Source organism: Bubalus bubalis, chromosome 3, assembly GCF_019923935.1.
Source record: "Bubalus bubalis isolate 160015118507 breed Murrah chromosome 3, NDDB_SH_1, whole genome shotgun sequence".
In the NCBI taxonomy this organism is placed as follows: Eukaryota; Metazoa; Chordata; class Mammalia; order Artiodactyla; family Bovidae; genus Bubalus; species Bubalus bubalis.
Window position 1 is genome coordinate 40675461 of NC_059159.1, and position 16926 is coordinate 40692386.

The window sequence follows — 16926 nt, forward strand, 5'->3', positions numbered from 1 at the left end:
AGTTTTACTCTTCCATCTCTCCAAAGTTTTACACCTCTCTTACGTACTGCCGCTGCCTTTGTTGTTCAGTCACTTAGTCGTGTCCAACTCTTTGTGACCCCACACTGTAGCACGCCAGGCTTCCCTGTCTTTCACCATATCCTGGAGCTTGCTCAAACTCATGTCCATTGAGTCAGTGATGCCATCCAACCATCTCATCCTCTGTCGCTCCCTTCTCCTCCTGCCCTCAATCTTTCCCAGCATCAGGGTCTTTTCCAACGAGTTGGCTCTTTGCATCAGGTGGCCAAAGGATTGGCGCTTCAGCATCAGCATCAGCCCTTCCAACGAATATTCAGGGTTGATTTCCTTTAGGACTGACTGGTTTGATCTCTTTACTGTCCAAGGGACTTTCGAGAGTCTTCTCCAGCACTGCAATTTGAAAGCATCAATTCTTCAGCGCTCAGTCTTCTTAATGATACAACTCTCGCATCTGTACATGACTACTGGAAAAACCACAGCTTTGACTAAATGGCCTTTTGTCGGCAAAGTGACGTCTCTGCTTTTTAATATGCTGTCTAGGTTCGTGAGAGCTTTTCTTCCAAGGAGTAGGTGTCTTTTAATTTCATGGCTGCAGCCACTGTCCATAGTGATTTTGGAGCCCAAGAAAATAAAATCTGTCACTGTCTCCACTTTTTCCCCTTCTATTCGCCATGAAGAGATAGGACCAGATGCCATGATCTTAGTTTATTGAATGTTGAGTTGTAAGCCAGCCTTTTCACTGTCCTCTTTCATCTTCATCAGGAGGGTCTTTAATTCCTCTTCACTTTCTGCCATTAGAGTGGTATAATCTGCATATCTGAAGTTGTTGATATTTCTCCCAGCAATCTTGACTCCAGCTTGTGATTCATCCAGCCTGTATTTCACATGATGTACTGTGTATAAGTTAAGTAAACAGGATGACAATATACAGCCTGGACATACTCCTTTCCTGATCTTGAACCATTCTGTTGTTCCATGTCTGATTCTAACCATTGCTTTTTGACCTGCATACAGGTTTCTCAGGAGATAGGTAAAGCTGTTTTTGTAGTTCATGCCATTTTCATTCCTTTAGGTCATTTTGGTGGGGTTCAAGAGGCAGAGAACATACAAATGTGTTCAGTCCACTGTGTTTAACTAGAAGTCCTTGTCCATTTTACAAACATTTCTACACATGTACGTATAAGTTAATATAACTCATTTTGATTATTTATTCATATACTTAACTTTTTATCTTTACATCGATGGCTTTGTTTTTCAATATTAGGTTTGTGAGTCCTTCTAACCCATGCAGATCTAGCTTATTCCTTTTACTGCAGCTTAGCAAGTGTTCCAGCAACCACTGTACCACATTTTTTTTCCCATCCGTTTCTCTACTTATGCATTTCAGACACACAAATGATTGTGGCCTTTTGATCAACACACTGGCTCAATGCAAATCTAATCTTTATTGTTTTTATTCTGAAGCATAACTTGTCACAGGGAAACAGGATTTTTTTTTTTTTTAAACTGTCTGCCAGCGACAAGGGCAAAAGAGCTCATAGTGGGGTGTCTGAAAGCCTGGAGAGGAAGGCCCTTCAAGGCCCAGGCGCGGGGCAGGCAGGCAGGATGGGAGCATGTGGGTACCACACGCGCGCGTGGGCACGTTCTCTCTCCTACAGGAAGGGTTTTCCAGAAGCATCGCCTGCACCCTGAATTAAGTGTTTTTCTGCCAAACCGAGCCTACTGAAGAGGAGTGAATTAATGGCTTAGGGAGCTTCGCGCCCCAGCAGGGAACTCAGCTGAAGGCTCCTCTTTAGTGAACGAATTCACAGTGTTCCCCAGAACCCTTTCCAGCTCCACCAGCCCCGCGGGAGGGCTTCTGAGAGACCTAACAGAGAGCCAAGTTCAAGAGCAGATCCTGGGCCAGGAGGGAGGTGACTGTATCCATGTCTGGGGGCTGCAGCAAGAGGGGAAGGGGGGGTGGACCTCTCCTCCCACCTCCACTGGCCTCCTCTCTGGGGGCCACGCTCCTCGGGGAAGGGTCACTGTCAGGCCTGGATGTCTTCCTCCATGAATGCAAGTATGGAGAAAGCCCCACCTCTGAGACAGTGGTGCACATCGGAAGGCCCCACGGGTGGGTCTGAAAGCCCTTCCAGTCCATCCAAGACGACAGCAAACTTAAAATGAACACGGGAGTAGGCTGGGGAGTGGGAAGGGCAATAAATAAAGGTCAAGGTGGAGTGGAGTGGCTGGGGTGGGGGTGGGGGGCTCCCAGGAAAGAAGGGGTGCAGAAAGGCACTGGGTCTGGGGGAGCAGACTCAGCCCCCCAAACACTGGTTTGTTGAGTTAGAGGTCACGTCTGACAGGGCTGGTGGCCAAGGGCTCCAGGACTGGTCAGGAAGGAACCAGGAGGGGTCTGGCTCCAGCTTTCTCTGTCCTCTCTCAAGCTCTTCCACTGGGAAGTCTGTCCCGTGCACCAAGCACACCTCTGTCCAGGGCAGGTGGAGGGGACCGTTGGAGGCCACGTCAGCAGCGGGGGCTGGCCCCGGTGTCCCTTTTACCTTTGAGAGAGAGAGAAGAAAGGCCACAATAGAGTGAACAGAAGCAGAGTCCCCAGGGACAGTGTCAACTTTGGGAATGAAATGCAGGGAGGTGGACTCCTTGCTGGAGCGGCCTGCACCTGAAGCAGCCACCCCCTCTGAACTAAGTGGGGGAGTGCTGGGGAGGGCTGGGGGCTGAGCCCTGGGCCAGCCCTGCTCTACTGCGCTGAGTCATTGCCGGCAAGTCGCCCACTCCCTGTGCTCCAGTGTGGCCATCAACACCGCGCTAATCAACACAGGTGATCCTGGGATGCCAGCAGGAGCAAATGGACATGAGAGGGACCTTCCTGGTTGTCCAGTGGTTGAGACTTCGCCTTCCAAAGCAGGAGGTGCAGGTTCGATCCTTGGTTGGGGAGCTAAGATCTCATGTGCCTTATGGCCCCCCCCACAAAAAATCAAAACATAAACAACAGAAACAATATTGTAACAAGTTCAATATAAAAATGGTCCACATTAAAAAAAAACTTAAAAAATAAAAATTTTAAAAAATGGATGTCAGAACAGAAAACCTTCCAGGCCAGTCCTGTCCAAGTAAAACTTAAGCCCTGGAACCCTGCCTATGTGCTGGACCACACGGCAGATAGATTGTCGGGTGGCCACTGGACATGTCCTGCTGAGAGAGCAGAGATGGGGTCTGCAAGACTCCACTCTGTCTTTCTGTTTCCTGGACCCGCTTGGTCACAGCTGAGAGTTGGTATGAAGAGAAAGGGTGAAGGCTATGGTGGTGTGGACAGGGACAGAGGTATACAGCCCGCCCTGGAAACCAAGGCTGGCAGGTGAGTTTGCTCCACATTTTCCTAAGAGAGAATCTTCAGCTTAAAGGGGACTAGGAGGTCATCTGGTCCGGGGACAGTTTAAACCCCATGCAGGTAGGTACCCCACGTGGACCCTGGAGCTTACCCTCCCTGCAACCCGGGAGGGACACGACGTGGTCCCCACTTTAGTGATAATGCAACTGGGTGCCGAGAGATCAAATATTAGATTGAACCATAGGCAACTGCCAATCTTTAACTATTTTTGATCTACAAAAATACAGTTGCATGTGGTTCGACCTGACGGTTTGCCCAGGTTCCCATGGGTGTGGATGGCAGAGCTGAGGCTAGAGCTCAGGCACGCTGGATTCCAAACTGCCCTCTGTGGGGGACTGCAGGAGGCGAGGGGGATGGGAGACGACCCAAACCATGTCTGCGGCGCCTCCCTCCCTGAGACCTGCCCCTCTATGTCACAGTCTGACTCTCTTTCTCATGCTCATAATGAGGGGGAATGTGGGAAGGGGAGGGGGAATGCAGAAAGGGGAGGGGGTGGCGAAGGAAGAGTGGATGAGGGCTCCCACGGGGTTTCCTGGTGGGTGACCCCACCCCACCAGGCTCCTTCAGCCGCCCCCGTGCGCGACAGGGGCATCAGCTGCTCTGTTGACCCAACACAGCATGCGCCTGTGGATCCTCTGGCTGTAGAGGCACTCAGTCCAGCTGGGGCTTCATTCTGGAAGGAGGCCAGGGGCCAATCCTGCACCTGCACGCTTTTCTCCCACTTGAGAGTGAGGACCCCCTTATCTCCCGACTGCATGATGGTCCCAGGCCAGCTGGGGCAGGTGGGAGCTTGGATTCTTGCCCTTGGCTCCTACACCCATCAAATGGGGATAATAAGCCCCCTGACTTCTTGGCTAAGAGAATGAAAGTTGCCCTTGGATGCGCAGGGTGGGCCGGGCTCCACAGGTCCCGATTTCACCCCTCTTAGGATCTGGGACTGCTCTGGCCTGGGCTCTGTTTGGGGCAAGCTGATTCAGCTTCTTCAGCTATGTGGTAAGTTTCTGGAGGTCTCAGAAACTGTCCCCCACCACACCCTGCCCAGGCTGGGCACCCTCTGGTGGACAGTAGGCGTTCTCAGGGTGGAGTTCCTGTGACTTTTACAGGGACAGTGAAATACTTGGAAAGATTACATTTTATAAAACTGAGGATGCTAATAACCGCTGAGAACAGACAAAGATGGTCAGCCTTGAGATCTGGGTTCATTGTGGGCGGGGATGGGTCTGGCTCGCCTGGGTTCCCCCAGCACCTGGCACAGCGCTCAGTGAACGGGGGGAATTGAAAACATCCCCTAGCGCTCTCCAGTGTTGGAGCACAGAGGAGCACGAGGCAGGCTACGGGGAGGGGACCAGCCTACAGGGGTGGGGGGCAGACGGAGAGGAGGTGGGCAGGTTGGAAGGTGGCTTGGTACTCACCAGGGCCCTCTGGGTCCGGCCAGGGTGCGGGGGCCCCCCTGTGGGTCGGCAGAGCCTGTCCCAGTCTCACTGGCCAGGCTGCTCTGGCTCCCCGAGAGGCAGCTGGCTGGGCGGGCGGGCCCCATCTTCAGTGACTCCACACTTCCGCCTGCAAGAAGACCCCACGACTGGCTCCGGGTTGGGCCCTTTGGGCCTTGAACCGAGACAGGGAGGAACTCAGCCTGGACAAGGGAGCTGATCTAAAGTCTCCTCATTTGGAATTGTGACTTTTATCTATGGGACTGTCTTCCAGAGCGTCTCCCCCTGAGAACGGCCACCACCTTCTCCCCTATTCACATGGTTGCCATAGTCTAGTGGGACCCCCACCCTTTGGCCGCTGCTCACTGGCCCACAATCTTACAAAGACAACCGAATGGGCCCTTGGGTCATTTAGCTAAGGAACAAGTAGTTACCCACATGAAAATGGACAGTGCCCTCGGAGAAGAAGCATGTAGTAGGGGAATTGTGTGTATATCTGTTAATGCAGCAAGAGGGACATTCACTGCTACCGTTAGTAACTAAGGAATCCTCATTCAGACGCAGTTGTTAGTCCCCGCCTGCTGAGAGAGCAGAGATGGGGTCTGCAAGACTCCACTCTGTCTTTCTGTTTCCTGGACCCGCTTGGTCACAGCTGAGAGTTGGTATGAAGAGAAAGGGTGAAGGCTATGGTGGTGTGGACAGGGACAGAGGTATACAGCCCGCCCTGGAAACCAAGGCTGGCAGGTGAGTTTGCTCCACATTTTCCTAAGAGAGAATCTTCAGCTTAAAGGGGACTAGGAGGTCATCTGGTCCGGGGACAGTTTAAACCCCATGCCTCAGCCCTGCCTACTGACACTGATCACTTGGAAAACTCCATGGAGAAGGATTCTAAGGCCCCTGTCAGGCTCTTTGGGAGAGAGTATCATGATCAACTAGTAATGTCTGCCATGGGCACAGGGGCAGAAGTAAAAAAATGTGTGCCAGGCATTTGGCATCTCTTATCGAGTGCAGATGGCCACCCCTGCAGGAATGCCTTCCATATCAGTTCTGGCAGGAGATCACCCAGCTTTCCATTTCTTTTCAGCTTGGGGCAGTTATTGAAAAGCTTTCTTCTTATGTACTAAAAATCAGCCTCCAGAAGCATCTTGCAAATATCCCAGTTCTAACCTCTGGAGTAACTGTGAATGAAGCTGGTCCTATTCCTGGGAAGGCCCTTCATGTGTGGAAAGGAAAATGTGCCCCCCAGGCCTTCTCTGCATGTACACCTGAGCCTCCGTCTGTTCGTGGTGGTTTTTTTAATTTTGGCTGCTCTGTGCAGCTTGTGGGATCTCAGTTCCCCGACCAGGGATTGAACCCACCACAGTGAAAGCCCAGAATCCTAACCACTAGGCCACCAGGAACTCCCTTTTCCATCTGTTCTTGAGTGGTGCCAACCCTGTAGTTCTCAGTCGTCCCAGCCAAAGGCCCACTTTGCCTCCTGGATCTAGAACTGTTCCACCAACCCCCACCGAGGAGCTGCTGGGAAGCAGAGGCCGCAGGAGGAGGAGAGCCACTGCCCTCGGGGCCTGGGAAGCAACAGTGCCGCTCCCTGCACTTCCTGTCAGCTGAGTCAGTCACTTACCTGACTCGCCCCAGGGTTTGTTGCCTTTCGGGTCCCTGACCCCAGCGGGCCGGAGTCTGTCATCCAGGCTGGAGGAGCTGAGATCAGAGTCGCTGTCGCTGTCGCTGGAAACCACTGGAAAAGAGACACCAGCACAGGAGGTCACCCCCCACTGGCCGCTGCCAGCAGGAGTGTCCGACAGAGGGGACCAGGGCAGGCCTCCTCCTCCTGCCAAGACAAGATGGCATGGGACCTCTGCCGGTCCTGGTGTTTGGAGCATGGGGCTGGCAGGGGACTCCTTTCTGCCAGGCAGAGAGGTGAGTGCCGGGGCAGCCCATCTCCACATGTCACCCCCTCCCTGGGGCTGGATCAGAAGCCTCTTGCTGGGAGGAGCCGATTATCTGCTTTGGTGCAGGCCCAGCTACTCTAAACCATGCACTTGGCAATGCTTAAAACCATCCAGTGATGCCCTGCAGGAATAATTCTAGTCCTCGCTGACCTGACAGAGGGCTCCAGGCCCCTGACATTCGCTAACTAGTAGAAGCTTCAGAACAACTCGGCAAGATAGGAAACAGCATTGTCCCCATTTCCCAGGCAAGAAAACGGAGGCCCTTGACCACAATGGGATGCTTACTCTGGTGGGCTGGCTCCACAGACTGTGTTTATAACCACTCTGATTCCACTGGGAGAACTGAACTCGGAGCCAGCAGGTCTGGGCTCTCATCCCAGCTCATCCAGCAACTCCCAGTGGGGTCTTGTGAACGCAGAAGGGAGCCAGGCTGGTGGGGCTGGAATCCCAGGAGAGGGTAGGGGAGGGGGAGCTCCCACGGTGAACACCCACTGTGGTAGAAACCCTCTTTTCTGGACTAAATGGGACCATATTTGGCTGGTTAGTCAACAGTGGGAGTCATAATACAGGATCTATTCATACATTAAACACTCTATTTTCATTTTAAGCATAGAAATGTACATCCATTTGCCAATCTTTTGATGTAGGGCTTGGGTGCTTCTTTGAGATCAGCCCACATGGTCTTTCATGTCTAAACTGCATCTATATTGCATTGCCTGTGATTCCCAGATTCCATTTCTTTAAACTGAAGCTGAGCTTAAGTGGCTCCAATGGTAAAGAATCTGCCTGTAACGCAGGAGACCCCAGTTCAACCCCTGGGTCAGGAAGATCCCCTGGAGAACGGAATGCAACCCACTCCAGTATTCTTGCCTGGAGAATCCCATGGACAGAGGAGCCTGGCAGGCTACAGTCCATGGGGTTGCAGAGTCAGACACGACTGAGCGACTGATACTTTAAAGACACAGCAAAGCAAGAGCCCAAACTCCCACCCTCCTCTACTTCTTTAGCCTCATCCTCCACAACTGCACAACCAGCTCTTCTGCCTGAGGCTCCTCCAGCCCCAGGCCACCTGCAGCTCCTGCCAAACTGTCAGCACCTCCTGCAGGGACTGGCTTTACTCTCCCCAGAATTCCCTGCCTACCCTTCTCCTCCTGGCTTAGTTTGGGTACCACCTCCTCCAGGAAGCCCTCTATGGTCTCCATCTGGTTGGCTGAACACGCTGTGTATTCTGTTACCCCTGCAGCAACCAAACTTTCTGCTTTAAGTGTTGTGTGTGTGTTTTCCCCCAGCAGACTTGGAGGTTCCTGAAGGCAGGGGCCAAATCACATCATGACTGAGCCTAGTGTGCTTTTCCTATAGACCTGATCCTGGGGGTGGGGCAAGAGGGGTGCTAACGGTTTGTTTCCAGCTTTGCCTTCCTCTGTCTGCTTAAGGATTTTGACCTTTCTGCTGTGTTTCTTTCTCTCCTCGCCCTCAAGGCAGAGTTCTGCTTTGGCTTTTTGGGCTTTCCAGATCTAGAATCAAAAGGAGATGGAGACTGGAGGGGTTGGGATCCACACGCCCGCCCCATTCGTTGTATTTGAGAAATGTAAGTAAAGGCCTGACTTATTTTCAATTGCTTTTTAGGTCCCAGACTGGGTTTCTTTGATCAAGAATCCACTGAGACCTGATTTTATGGGCATTCGTTTTATAAGCAATTCTGTATTTTTTGACTCATGCACTGACTGACTAACCATCAACCCTGTGGGTCCCCAGACAAAGGGAGTGTGAGGGGCAGGAGTGAGCAAGCATCTCTCCTTTGGGGCAGGTGCAAAGGGATCTGGAATATTCTGCCCCCGCTCCCAGCAGGAGGGTGTCCAGCAGCCTGTTAGGCAGCGGGAAGTCCCTGAGAAGAACACAGTGACTGATCTCCACATCGGTTTTCTCATCTCTCTGGTAGAGATGCTTACTCCAGTACTCTTGCCTGGAAAATCCCACAGATGGAGGAGCCTGGTAAGCTACAGTCTGTGGGGTCTCAAAGAGCCGGACACGACTGAGCGACTTCACCTTCACCTTCATTCCTTCTTCCTGACTTGGAATGTTCTGTCTGCCCCATGCTGGATATGCTGGATCTTTGTAATTCTAGGGTGGAGTGGGAAATATGAAGCTGGGGCAGCAGGGGAGAGCGAGACATGACATGGGGCTTCATGATATGGAAATAATACCTGGATCCTTTGGTGCTAATGAGCAGATGCCGCAGGGCACGACGTACCAAGAGCTTGAAAGAGACGATGGGAAAGGACATTCCAAGACTCCGGGTTATGGTGGCCAGCCCATTCACCCCATTCATTCACTCTGCTCCCTGAACTGTCATCTGTGGTACCTGGTCTCAGTGTTGGGTTGAGAGTGGGCTTAAGTTGCAAGAATACTGCTGAGCTATGTTGCAAGAGCGTGTTTTGCTGGGAGGGGTATGTCTCGTCCAAAGCCCCAAGCCTGGAGGTGGGGCTCAGGCACCATGTTGCCTGGTTTCCATATGGTGCCTATGCCGTGCAAGGTTTAGAAAAAATAAACCTCCCCAAGTGACAGTCAGTGGGCTTGTTCTTTGTCTCCTTTTATAGAACCCCAAGGGCCACAGCCGTGGAAGCGGGGGAACAGCCCTGCATGACAACTAAACTCACAAAGGTGTCGCAGAGCAGAGAAGCAGCCAGCCGAGGCCGCATTCCTTTTGAATGCATCTCCCTTGGCTCAAGCATTGTTGCTCATTGTGTCTGGGATTTCAAGCAGGGGGCCAAGCCTGAGCTTAGAGGTCTCTGTGATGCAAACCCAATCCTGTTTCTAATCCACTCTAATAAACCTCACTCGAAAGGAATAGCCCAAGGAAGTCGGCAGTGTCGACACCTGGCCTTGGCACTTACTGTCACTGGGAAAGAAAGATGCTGAAGAGACCATGTGGAGAACATCCCTGGACACTGTCCAACGCAAATGCCGTCTACCTCAATTCTCCTCCAGCAGCAAAGGAAGACGTTTTTCTTCCTCCTCCCCCTCTAAATGTCACTGTAAAACCCAAACCTTGGTTAATTTGCCATTCGATTGCTGTTGCCACCTTTCTCTCTACACGGCAGCTGCAATCGTAAATCTTCCAGGTCTATTAACAAAGCTTTTAGGCTCATAAATCTTTTGGCCCTTGCTCTTCCATCCTCAAAACACTCTGTGTGTCTGAAGGCTGATTTTTTACCTCTAATTCCCCAAAGGCTGAGTCTAGGATGGCCGGGTTGGTGACAAGTGCTTGTATTCTGCCCACGCTTGATTTTTCAGGTTGAAAATGGGAAAACACCAGGGAGAAGACTGTCTTGATAGCTTCCCCAAGAAGGAGGTGTCACCAAGTGGATTCACTGGAACTCTGCCAGGAGGCAGGGAGGAGGCCCCCTGCCGCAGTGGCCTGGGCCCCTGGACCACTTGCTTGGGGACCTGGCATCCCTGAGATTTTCCCATCATGCAGGGCTGCCCCACTCTGCCTGGCTCTCATCAGCAGCAGCGGACAGCACCAGCGCCAGCCATGCTCACTTCTCTGGGTATTTTTTTTTTTCTCTCTTGGATGGATTTGCAATTTGATTGTCACCATGGAAACTCAAGAGTTTTGGTACATGAAAGTGGGGGCAAGTCTTCCCTTTTGGAAAGTCTTTTCCAACTGCTGCAAAGAACATGTGTGGCAGCTGCTGGCTTGTGGAGAAACCTTGCCTGCAATGGTCCAGGGGACAGGCAGGATGCTGGCTACGTGACCTCAGAGCCCTGCATTAGGATTTAGGGAACCTGTTTCCTGGCTCTGATCTGCCACCCTCTCTCTTTGTGACCCTGGGGGCACCTCTCAGGGCTTCACCACACACAAAACAGGCCAACCTAGACAGCCTAGACACTCTGGGTCTTGAATCCTAGGATTCAACTTCAGGTCAGCTTTGTTCCATCAGTGGAGAGATCCTAGTGCCCCTCTCTGGCTGAGAGGCAGGGGGATGTGATTTCTGGGCCACACGACATCCGCCTGCCTGGCACAAGGACAACCAGCAGCTTGTGAGCTTGGGAGGCCCTTGTGAGTTGCTGCTGCTCTGCTTGGAGGCTCCCAAAGCCCCCAAAAATTATGGGAATTAGAGAGGAAGAGATATTTTCAGCAAACATTCTGCCAAGGCAAAGCAGATGGTGGAAAATTTTGCACGCTAAAAACAAAAAAAAAAAACCCAACTTTAATTGTAAAGGAAAGATAAGGCCCCGGGGAATGCAGAGACATCCCCAATTAGCCTTACCCAGCCCACCAGGCTGGCGCGGCTGCAGAGAAGAGTCAAAAAGATGTCCCCACGGGGACAGCTGATGGCTGTGGCATCCGCAAGTGGGGCCAGGCTCGCAGCCCGAAATCCCACCAAGATGTCTCCCACGTCTGGGGCTCTGTTTGGCGGCAGCAGGAGGGAGGTGTGGGGGTGGTGAAGAGGCACTGGCTCTGAGTCAGACAGACAGTGTCCTGGCTCTGCCACTTGCCAGCTGTGTGACTTTGGGCCAGTTCCTTCACCTCTGTGCTTGGCAGGCTCACCTATGAAAGGGGGCAATGATGGATCCTTTCCTGGGTTATTGTGAGCATTAGCAGAAATAACACAGGCCATGTCTGGCATATGGCAGATGCTTGATAAATAAATAAATAAATATTTATTTGGGGGGCATCCTGAACTCATGGCCCACACCATCTGGCATGGGGATGGCCTCTGGACTCAGCATGTTCGATGCCCAGGCCAGCCTCACGGGGGTGGACTCTCCTTTTCTAGGGGAACTCAGATTTCCAAGTTGTACTTCATGAGACATTGAAGGCACTGGTACCTTCAGAGTCTGTCTGGAGGCTGAGCTGGATTGGAACCCAGGACTATCTGTGGCTGGAATCTCTACTCTTTCTTCCTCGCTCAGGATGCAGGGCATCCCTTGGTCTGGGCTTATCCCAAGGGCTCTGGCCCCCTGAAGGCAGGCCAGTTCATCCTCAGTCCCTTTAACATGCCTTTTCCCATCAGGCAGGAGCTGCCATGTGGGTGAGAAAAACACCCAGTTCACTCCCAGCATCTAGGGTTGAATACTGGCTCTGCTTTGGACACTTCTAGACAAATACCTTAATCTCTCTGAACCTCAATCTTCTCATCTGTACAATGGAGACAATAACAAACACAGTAAAATAACATCAAGGAGGACGCAATGCGCTGTGACTTTAAAAGGCTATTCGAAGGACTTCCCTGGTGGTCCAGTGGCTAAGACGCCTCGCTCCCAGTGCAGGGGGTCTGGGTTCAACCCCTGGTCAGGGAACTAGATCTCATATGCCACAACCAAGAGTTGGCAAGCCGCAACTAAGACCTGGGGCAGCCAAATAAATAAATATATTGCTGCTGTTCAGTTGCTCAGTCACGCCCGACTCTCTGCGACCCCATGGACAGCAGCACGCCAGGCTTCCCTGTCCTTCACTCTCTCCCAGCATTTGCTCCAAGATCCCATATGCTGCAACTAACGATTCCTGTCCTGCAATTAAGACCCAGCATGGCCAAATAAATAAATAAATATTAAAAAAAACTATATGAGCCTATAAATATTTTTCAAAATGAGATTCTAATTCATCCTCTAGGAACCGACCCAAATTGTGCCTGTGTTGGAAAGTTTCTCTTGCCCAAGGATGGTAGACAGCCCCCAACCCTGCTCTCCCTAACCTGCTGGTCCCTCTCACACACTCCCTGGCATTACACTGTGTTTGCTACAGATGCCTGCCTTGACTTGCCCAGTTCTACCAGAAACCCCTTCAGGGCAGGGCCACATCTTAATTGGCGTCTGCCTTCTTCCCTCAGCCCCCAGTGCTGGGCCCTGGGCCAAGTGGGCACTCAGTAAACACTTGTTGACTGCTTTCTGAAAAATCCTCCCCAGGAGAGGACATGGCACCTCATGGAGACGGCAGGATGGACGGTGATCGGCGAGGTGGCGGCCAGCCAGCTGGGGCTGGGCGTTCAACCAAGCAGGTGCCTCCCCTTCCCGAAGGACACTTGGGTGGGACAAGCCAGGCGACAGGAGATGTGGCCTCAGCCGGAGCCAGGGATGGACTAATGGAGGGGGGCTGTCGGAGACTGGTTGCCATGGACACGGGAAGAGTGGGCTCTGGGGAGGGGAGCGCACTGTTCACGCAAAACCTTCTCTCCTTCCAAACCTGAGACCCAAGGATAGGTTCTCCCTTTGCTTCGGAAACTTCCCCCAGGGCCCTAGAGAGTAGGGATCTGAAAGGAAGAAAGAAAAATAGCCTCAAGCCCAGGGGGCCTGACCTCCTAAGGATGGGCTGAGTGGAGTCAGAGAGCCTCGGAGTCTGCTTCCCTCCCTCCCTCCTGGCCTGGAGTCTGGAGATCCAGATGACCCTCCCTTGCCAGCTGCCTGATCACCCTGGGCCTCATTTCATCCCCTTTGAGGTGGGGATAGTCACAGGACCACCACAGAGGGAGGGTGAGGCTGTGGGACCTCCTTCCTTGGTTCCCCTTCTAGGCTGCCCCTGGGACCTCGGCAGGGACGGCCCAGACCAGGCCAGGAATTGAGAGTGGGGAGTGGAGGGTTTCTCCTGCTTATTTATTCATTGCCATTGATTTTAATTAACTCCCTCCTTGGGGCTTGCAGAGAGACAGGAGGCACCGGATAATGAAGAAGTATCCTCCGATCGATAGAGATGTGGTCACCAGCATTGACATCCTGTGGTCCTGTCCTGGCTGGAGGCGCTCCAGAGAGAAGAGAGAAATGGACAGATGGAAGATAAGAACAGATTCTGCCAGAGAGAACACAATACCACTACTCTGTAGCGGGGGTGGAGAGTGGTCAGGGAAAGATGAAGTCAGGGAGAGCTTCCTGGAAGAGGTGGAATTTAAAGATGAGCATGATTTTGGCAGGTAGAGATGCTGGGACTGGGGTGTGCCTGGCATCCCTGACAGAGGACAGGAAAGGGAAAGGCCAGGTGGTGGGCTTCTTTGGGGCCAGGACAGGCTCAAGAGGAAGGTGCCAGACTCAGGTACTTAGGGGACGAGGGGCTGGTCTGGTTTGGGTGTGCTCTGCAGTATTTCCCTCTGGCAGGTTATTGCTTCTGATTCATGGCAGAGATGCAGCAAAGTGAGTGCGTACCTCCTGCCGGCTCCTCTGCTGGGATATAAAATGTGCCTCATCTACTCCATGACGTCAGTGCTCTCTCTCTGTCCTTCTTTATGTCTCTGTGTGTCTCTGACTTCATCTTTTTGTGCCTCTCTTGCTGATGGTTTAAAAAAAATCTCTCTCTGCCTTTGTCTCTCTTGTCTTTCCCTCTCTTGTGGGTCTTTGTGTCCCCACGGTTCTAAGTCACCCTGCGTTGGTCTCTTGGTCCCTCTTCCCATTTTGTTGGTTTCTCTCACTCTCCCTCTCTGCCCACCTGTCTCTGGGTCTCTGTCAGGCACATCCCCTCAGAGTCTGGCCTCAGGGTGCGTCCCTGAGGTTCCCTCATCCTAGAATCTCAGCCCCTGCGAGCCCCATGGCATCTGATCTCATCCTGGGTGTGGGAAGGGCTGTCAGCTTTTCCCAGACTCCATGTGGACCCCAGGGGCAGCTGAGGCAGGGGCAGTCCAGCCCCTCTTTCCTGTATGGAGATCACTGGGCAGACAGACACTCTCTGCCTCTGCTGCCGAGGCTGGACTAGTGAGTAGAAATCAACCAGCCCCCCGTGATGGACAGGAGGTCCGGGGAGAGGGTGGCGGAGCCGAGTGCACCCAGCCCTGTTATCTCCGAGGGCTTTATTGGAGTCAGATGAGGCAGGCGGGCCCAGATTTATTCTCTTCACCCAGGTCCCCAAAGGCCAAGAAAACTAGAGTAGAATTAAGTTGTAGGTTCACACGGCAAGACAGGTGAGCAGCTGGAGAGGGGAGCGCTGTACTGCACTTGGCAGGAGTTCTGTGGTCATCCAGGGCTTCCCAGGTGGCTCAGCGGTAAAGAATCTGCCTGCCAAGCAGGACACGTGGGTTCGATCTCTGGGTTGGGAAAATCCCTGGAGAAAGAAATGGCAATGCACTCCAGTATTCTTGCCTGGAGAATCCCATGGACAGAGGAGCCTGGCGGGCTACAGTCCATGGATTCGCAAGAGTCGGGCACGACTTAGTGACTATTATACAATAGCAGCAGCAGCTGCTGAGGACATCTGCTTAGCTAGAGCCAGGCTGCCTGGGGTGGGGCTGGGCCCTGCTCTCCCAATTCAGCTCAGATGGGGATTGTGGGGTTGGGGGGCGGCAAGGAATCCCAAGGCCTCACCTTGCAGCTGGAGTCATCCGATCAGCTGAGGCTGTCATCGGGTTCGGATAAATTAGAAACGACACCCATGCCCCTGTCCTCTGTGGTGTGGCTAATGAGCGCCTCCTGCTCTTGGGAAATCAAGCCCCCAGCCAGTGAGGACACCCAGGACAGGCCAGAGGGCTGCAGAAGCCGGGGCGGGGCGCAGCAGTGGGAACAATGGTGGCTCCTGGCTGCTCAGGGCTCCTGTTCTGGGGGTGGCCCCTGCACCGAGCTAGCGTTTGGCTTCACCGAGGACTCTGAAGGTCAAAACAAATTAGTAACACATAGGCTTATCTTTCAAAACACAGCCACGTAAGATGAGGCTAGGGCCTCTGTTTCCCTGAGACTTAGGAAAAGGGCAGTTTCCTGAACACCGTGGGGATTTCTTATTCTGCCTATGCCAAGGTTACAAGGCAACCTATCTGACCCCTCCAAGCCTTGGTTTCCTCTTCTGTGAAATGGGACAACAGTAGTACCTCCAGTACAGGTATTTGGGGGGTGGGGCGTTGATCACATGAATACACAAAACCCAGCATGGGCTGCAGTCCACGGCAACTGAGGCCTGAGACCTGCTTCTTTTGCCCATAGGCCCGTGGCGCCCAGGCCGTCATCTGAGCCTGGAGGAACCGCGGCTGCCCAGAGTGCCGACTGTCTGTGTCTGCCCCAGCAAGGTCCTCAGCGGGCTCAGGAGACTCAGCACCACTCCCCGCTTCTCCTGCCCCCGATGGCATGGATGGTATTCCTGTCCCCAAACGCCTAGTGGGAGCCATGCACAGGACTGTCCAGCCAGGCCTTTTTAATTTATTTTCTGGACCCAAACCACAGACCTACACCATGAAGACCTGGGTCAATGGGGCCGGGCTGGACACACAGTGCCCTTCTCAGATTATTCAAAGGCAGCCTCTCTCTCCTCTCCTCTCTGAACAGCTCTCTCTAGCTTATATCTTGTGGTTTTTATTATCTTCATACATGAAAAAATCCCAGGCACTTCCAACTCCCCAGGATGCTAGAATCCATGCAGGGTGTAAAACGAAGGAGACAGGGAAGGTGATGATGAAGCAGGAGAGACGATGCTGGGCACAGGACCGCAAGGGAAGTTCACAGGCCCTTAGCGACTGTTAACCAGGAGCGCGGGGAGGGAGGGGGTGCTGGGCGAGTGTGCTGGGATTTCACGGGCTGCACATAGCAGGACTGTGTGTGTGGGCACGCACGTGTATGTATGCATGTGTGTGTGTGTGAGTCTGTGTGGCCATTGCTGAGATGGGGCTGGTCTTTCTGGTAGAGACAGCTTAAATATATAGTCTGAGAGCTGGTATACCACCTGCCGGAAACCTCTGCACAGAGTCTCATCCCCCTGGATTTAGGACGGTGACATAGGAAAGCTGGAAGAGCACAGACTCTCTGTCCCAGCCCCCCTCGCCCCATCCTACTCATAGGGAAACCAAGGCCCAGGGAGGAAGAAGGACTTCCAAAAAAGTAAAGTTTTCTGACCCAGGGTCCCCATTAAGACAGAGGAGCTAGGGGCTTCCCTGGTGGTCCAGTGGTTAAGACTCTGTGCTCCCAATGCAGGGGGCCCGGTTTGGATCTCTGGTTGGGGAACTAGATTCCACGTGCTAGAATGAAGATTTCTCATGTTGCAAGGAAGATTGGAGATCCCGTGTGCCACAACTAAGACGAGATGCAGCCAAATTAAACAAGAACACGATCCCTGAGTCTGGAAGATCCCCTGGAGAAGGAAATGGCAATCCATTCCAGTATTCTTGCCTGGAAAATCCCATGGACAGAGGAGTCTGGTGGGCTATAGTCCAAGGGGTTGAAAAGGAGTCAGATA

At 52.8% G+C, this 16926-nt stretch overlaps 1 protein-coding gene across 8 annotated transcripts in view; it reads right to left on the reverse strand.

Moving 5' to 3' along the window:
• Positions 1 to 1444: 1444 nt before the first annotated feature.
• The window catches only part of RPH3AL (rabphilin 3A like (without C2 domains)), a 137552-nt gene continuing 122070 nt past the window's right edge, over positions 1445 to 16926 (reverse strand). For 7 of the 8 annotated variants that reach the window (XM_044940596.2, XM_025280904.3, XM_025280905.3 and 4 more), the window contains 3 exons: positions 6458 to 6571; positions 4819 to 4966; positions 1445 to 2558 (listed from right to left, as the gene is read on the reverse strand). In XM_044940596.2, coding sequence (XP_044796531.2) covers positions 2555 to 2558; positions 4819 to 4966; positions 6458 to 6571 — 266 coding nt within the window. In that variant the 3' untranslated portion in view covers positions 1445 to 2554. The remainder of the gene's footprint in view (positions 2559 to 4818; positions 4967 to 6457; positions 6572 to 16926) is intronic. The other variant, XM_025280908.3, reaches the window with a different exon arrangement.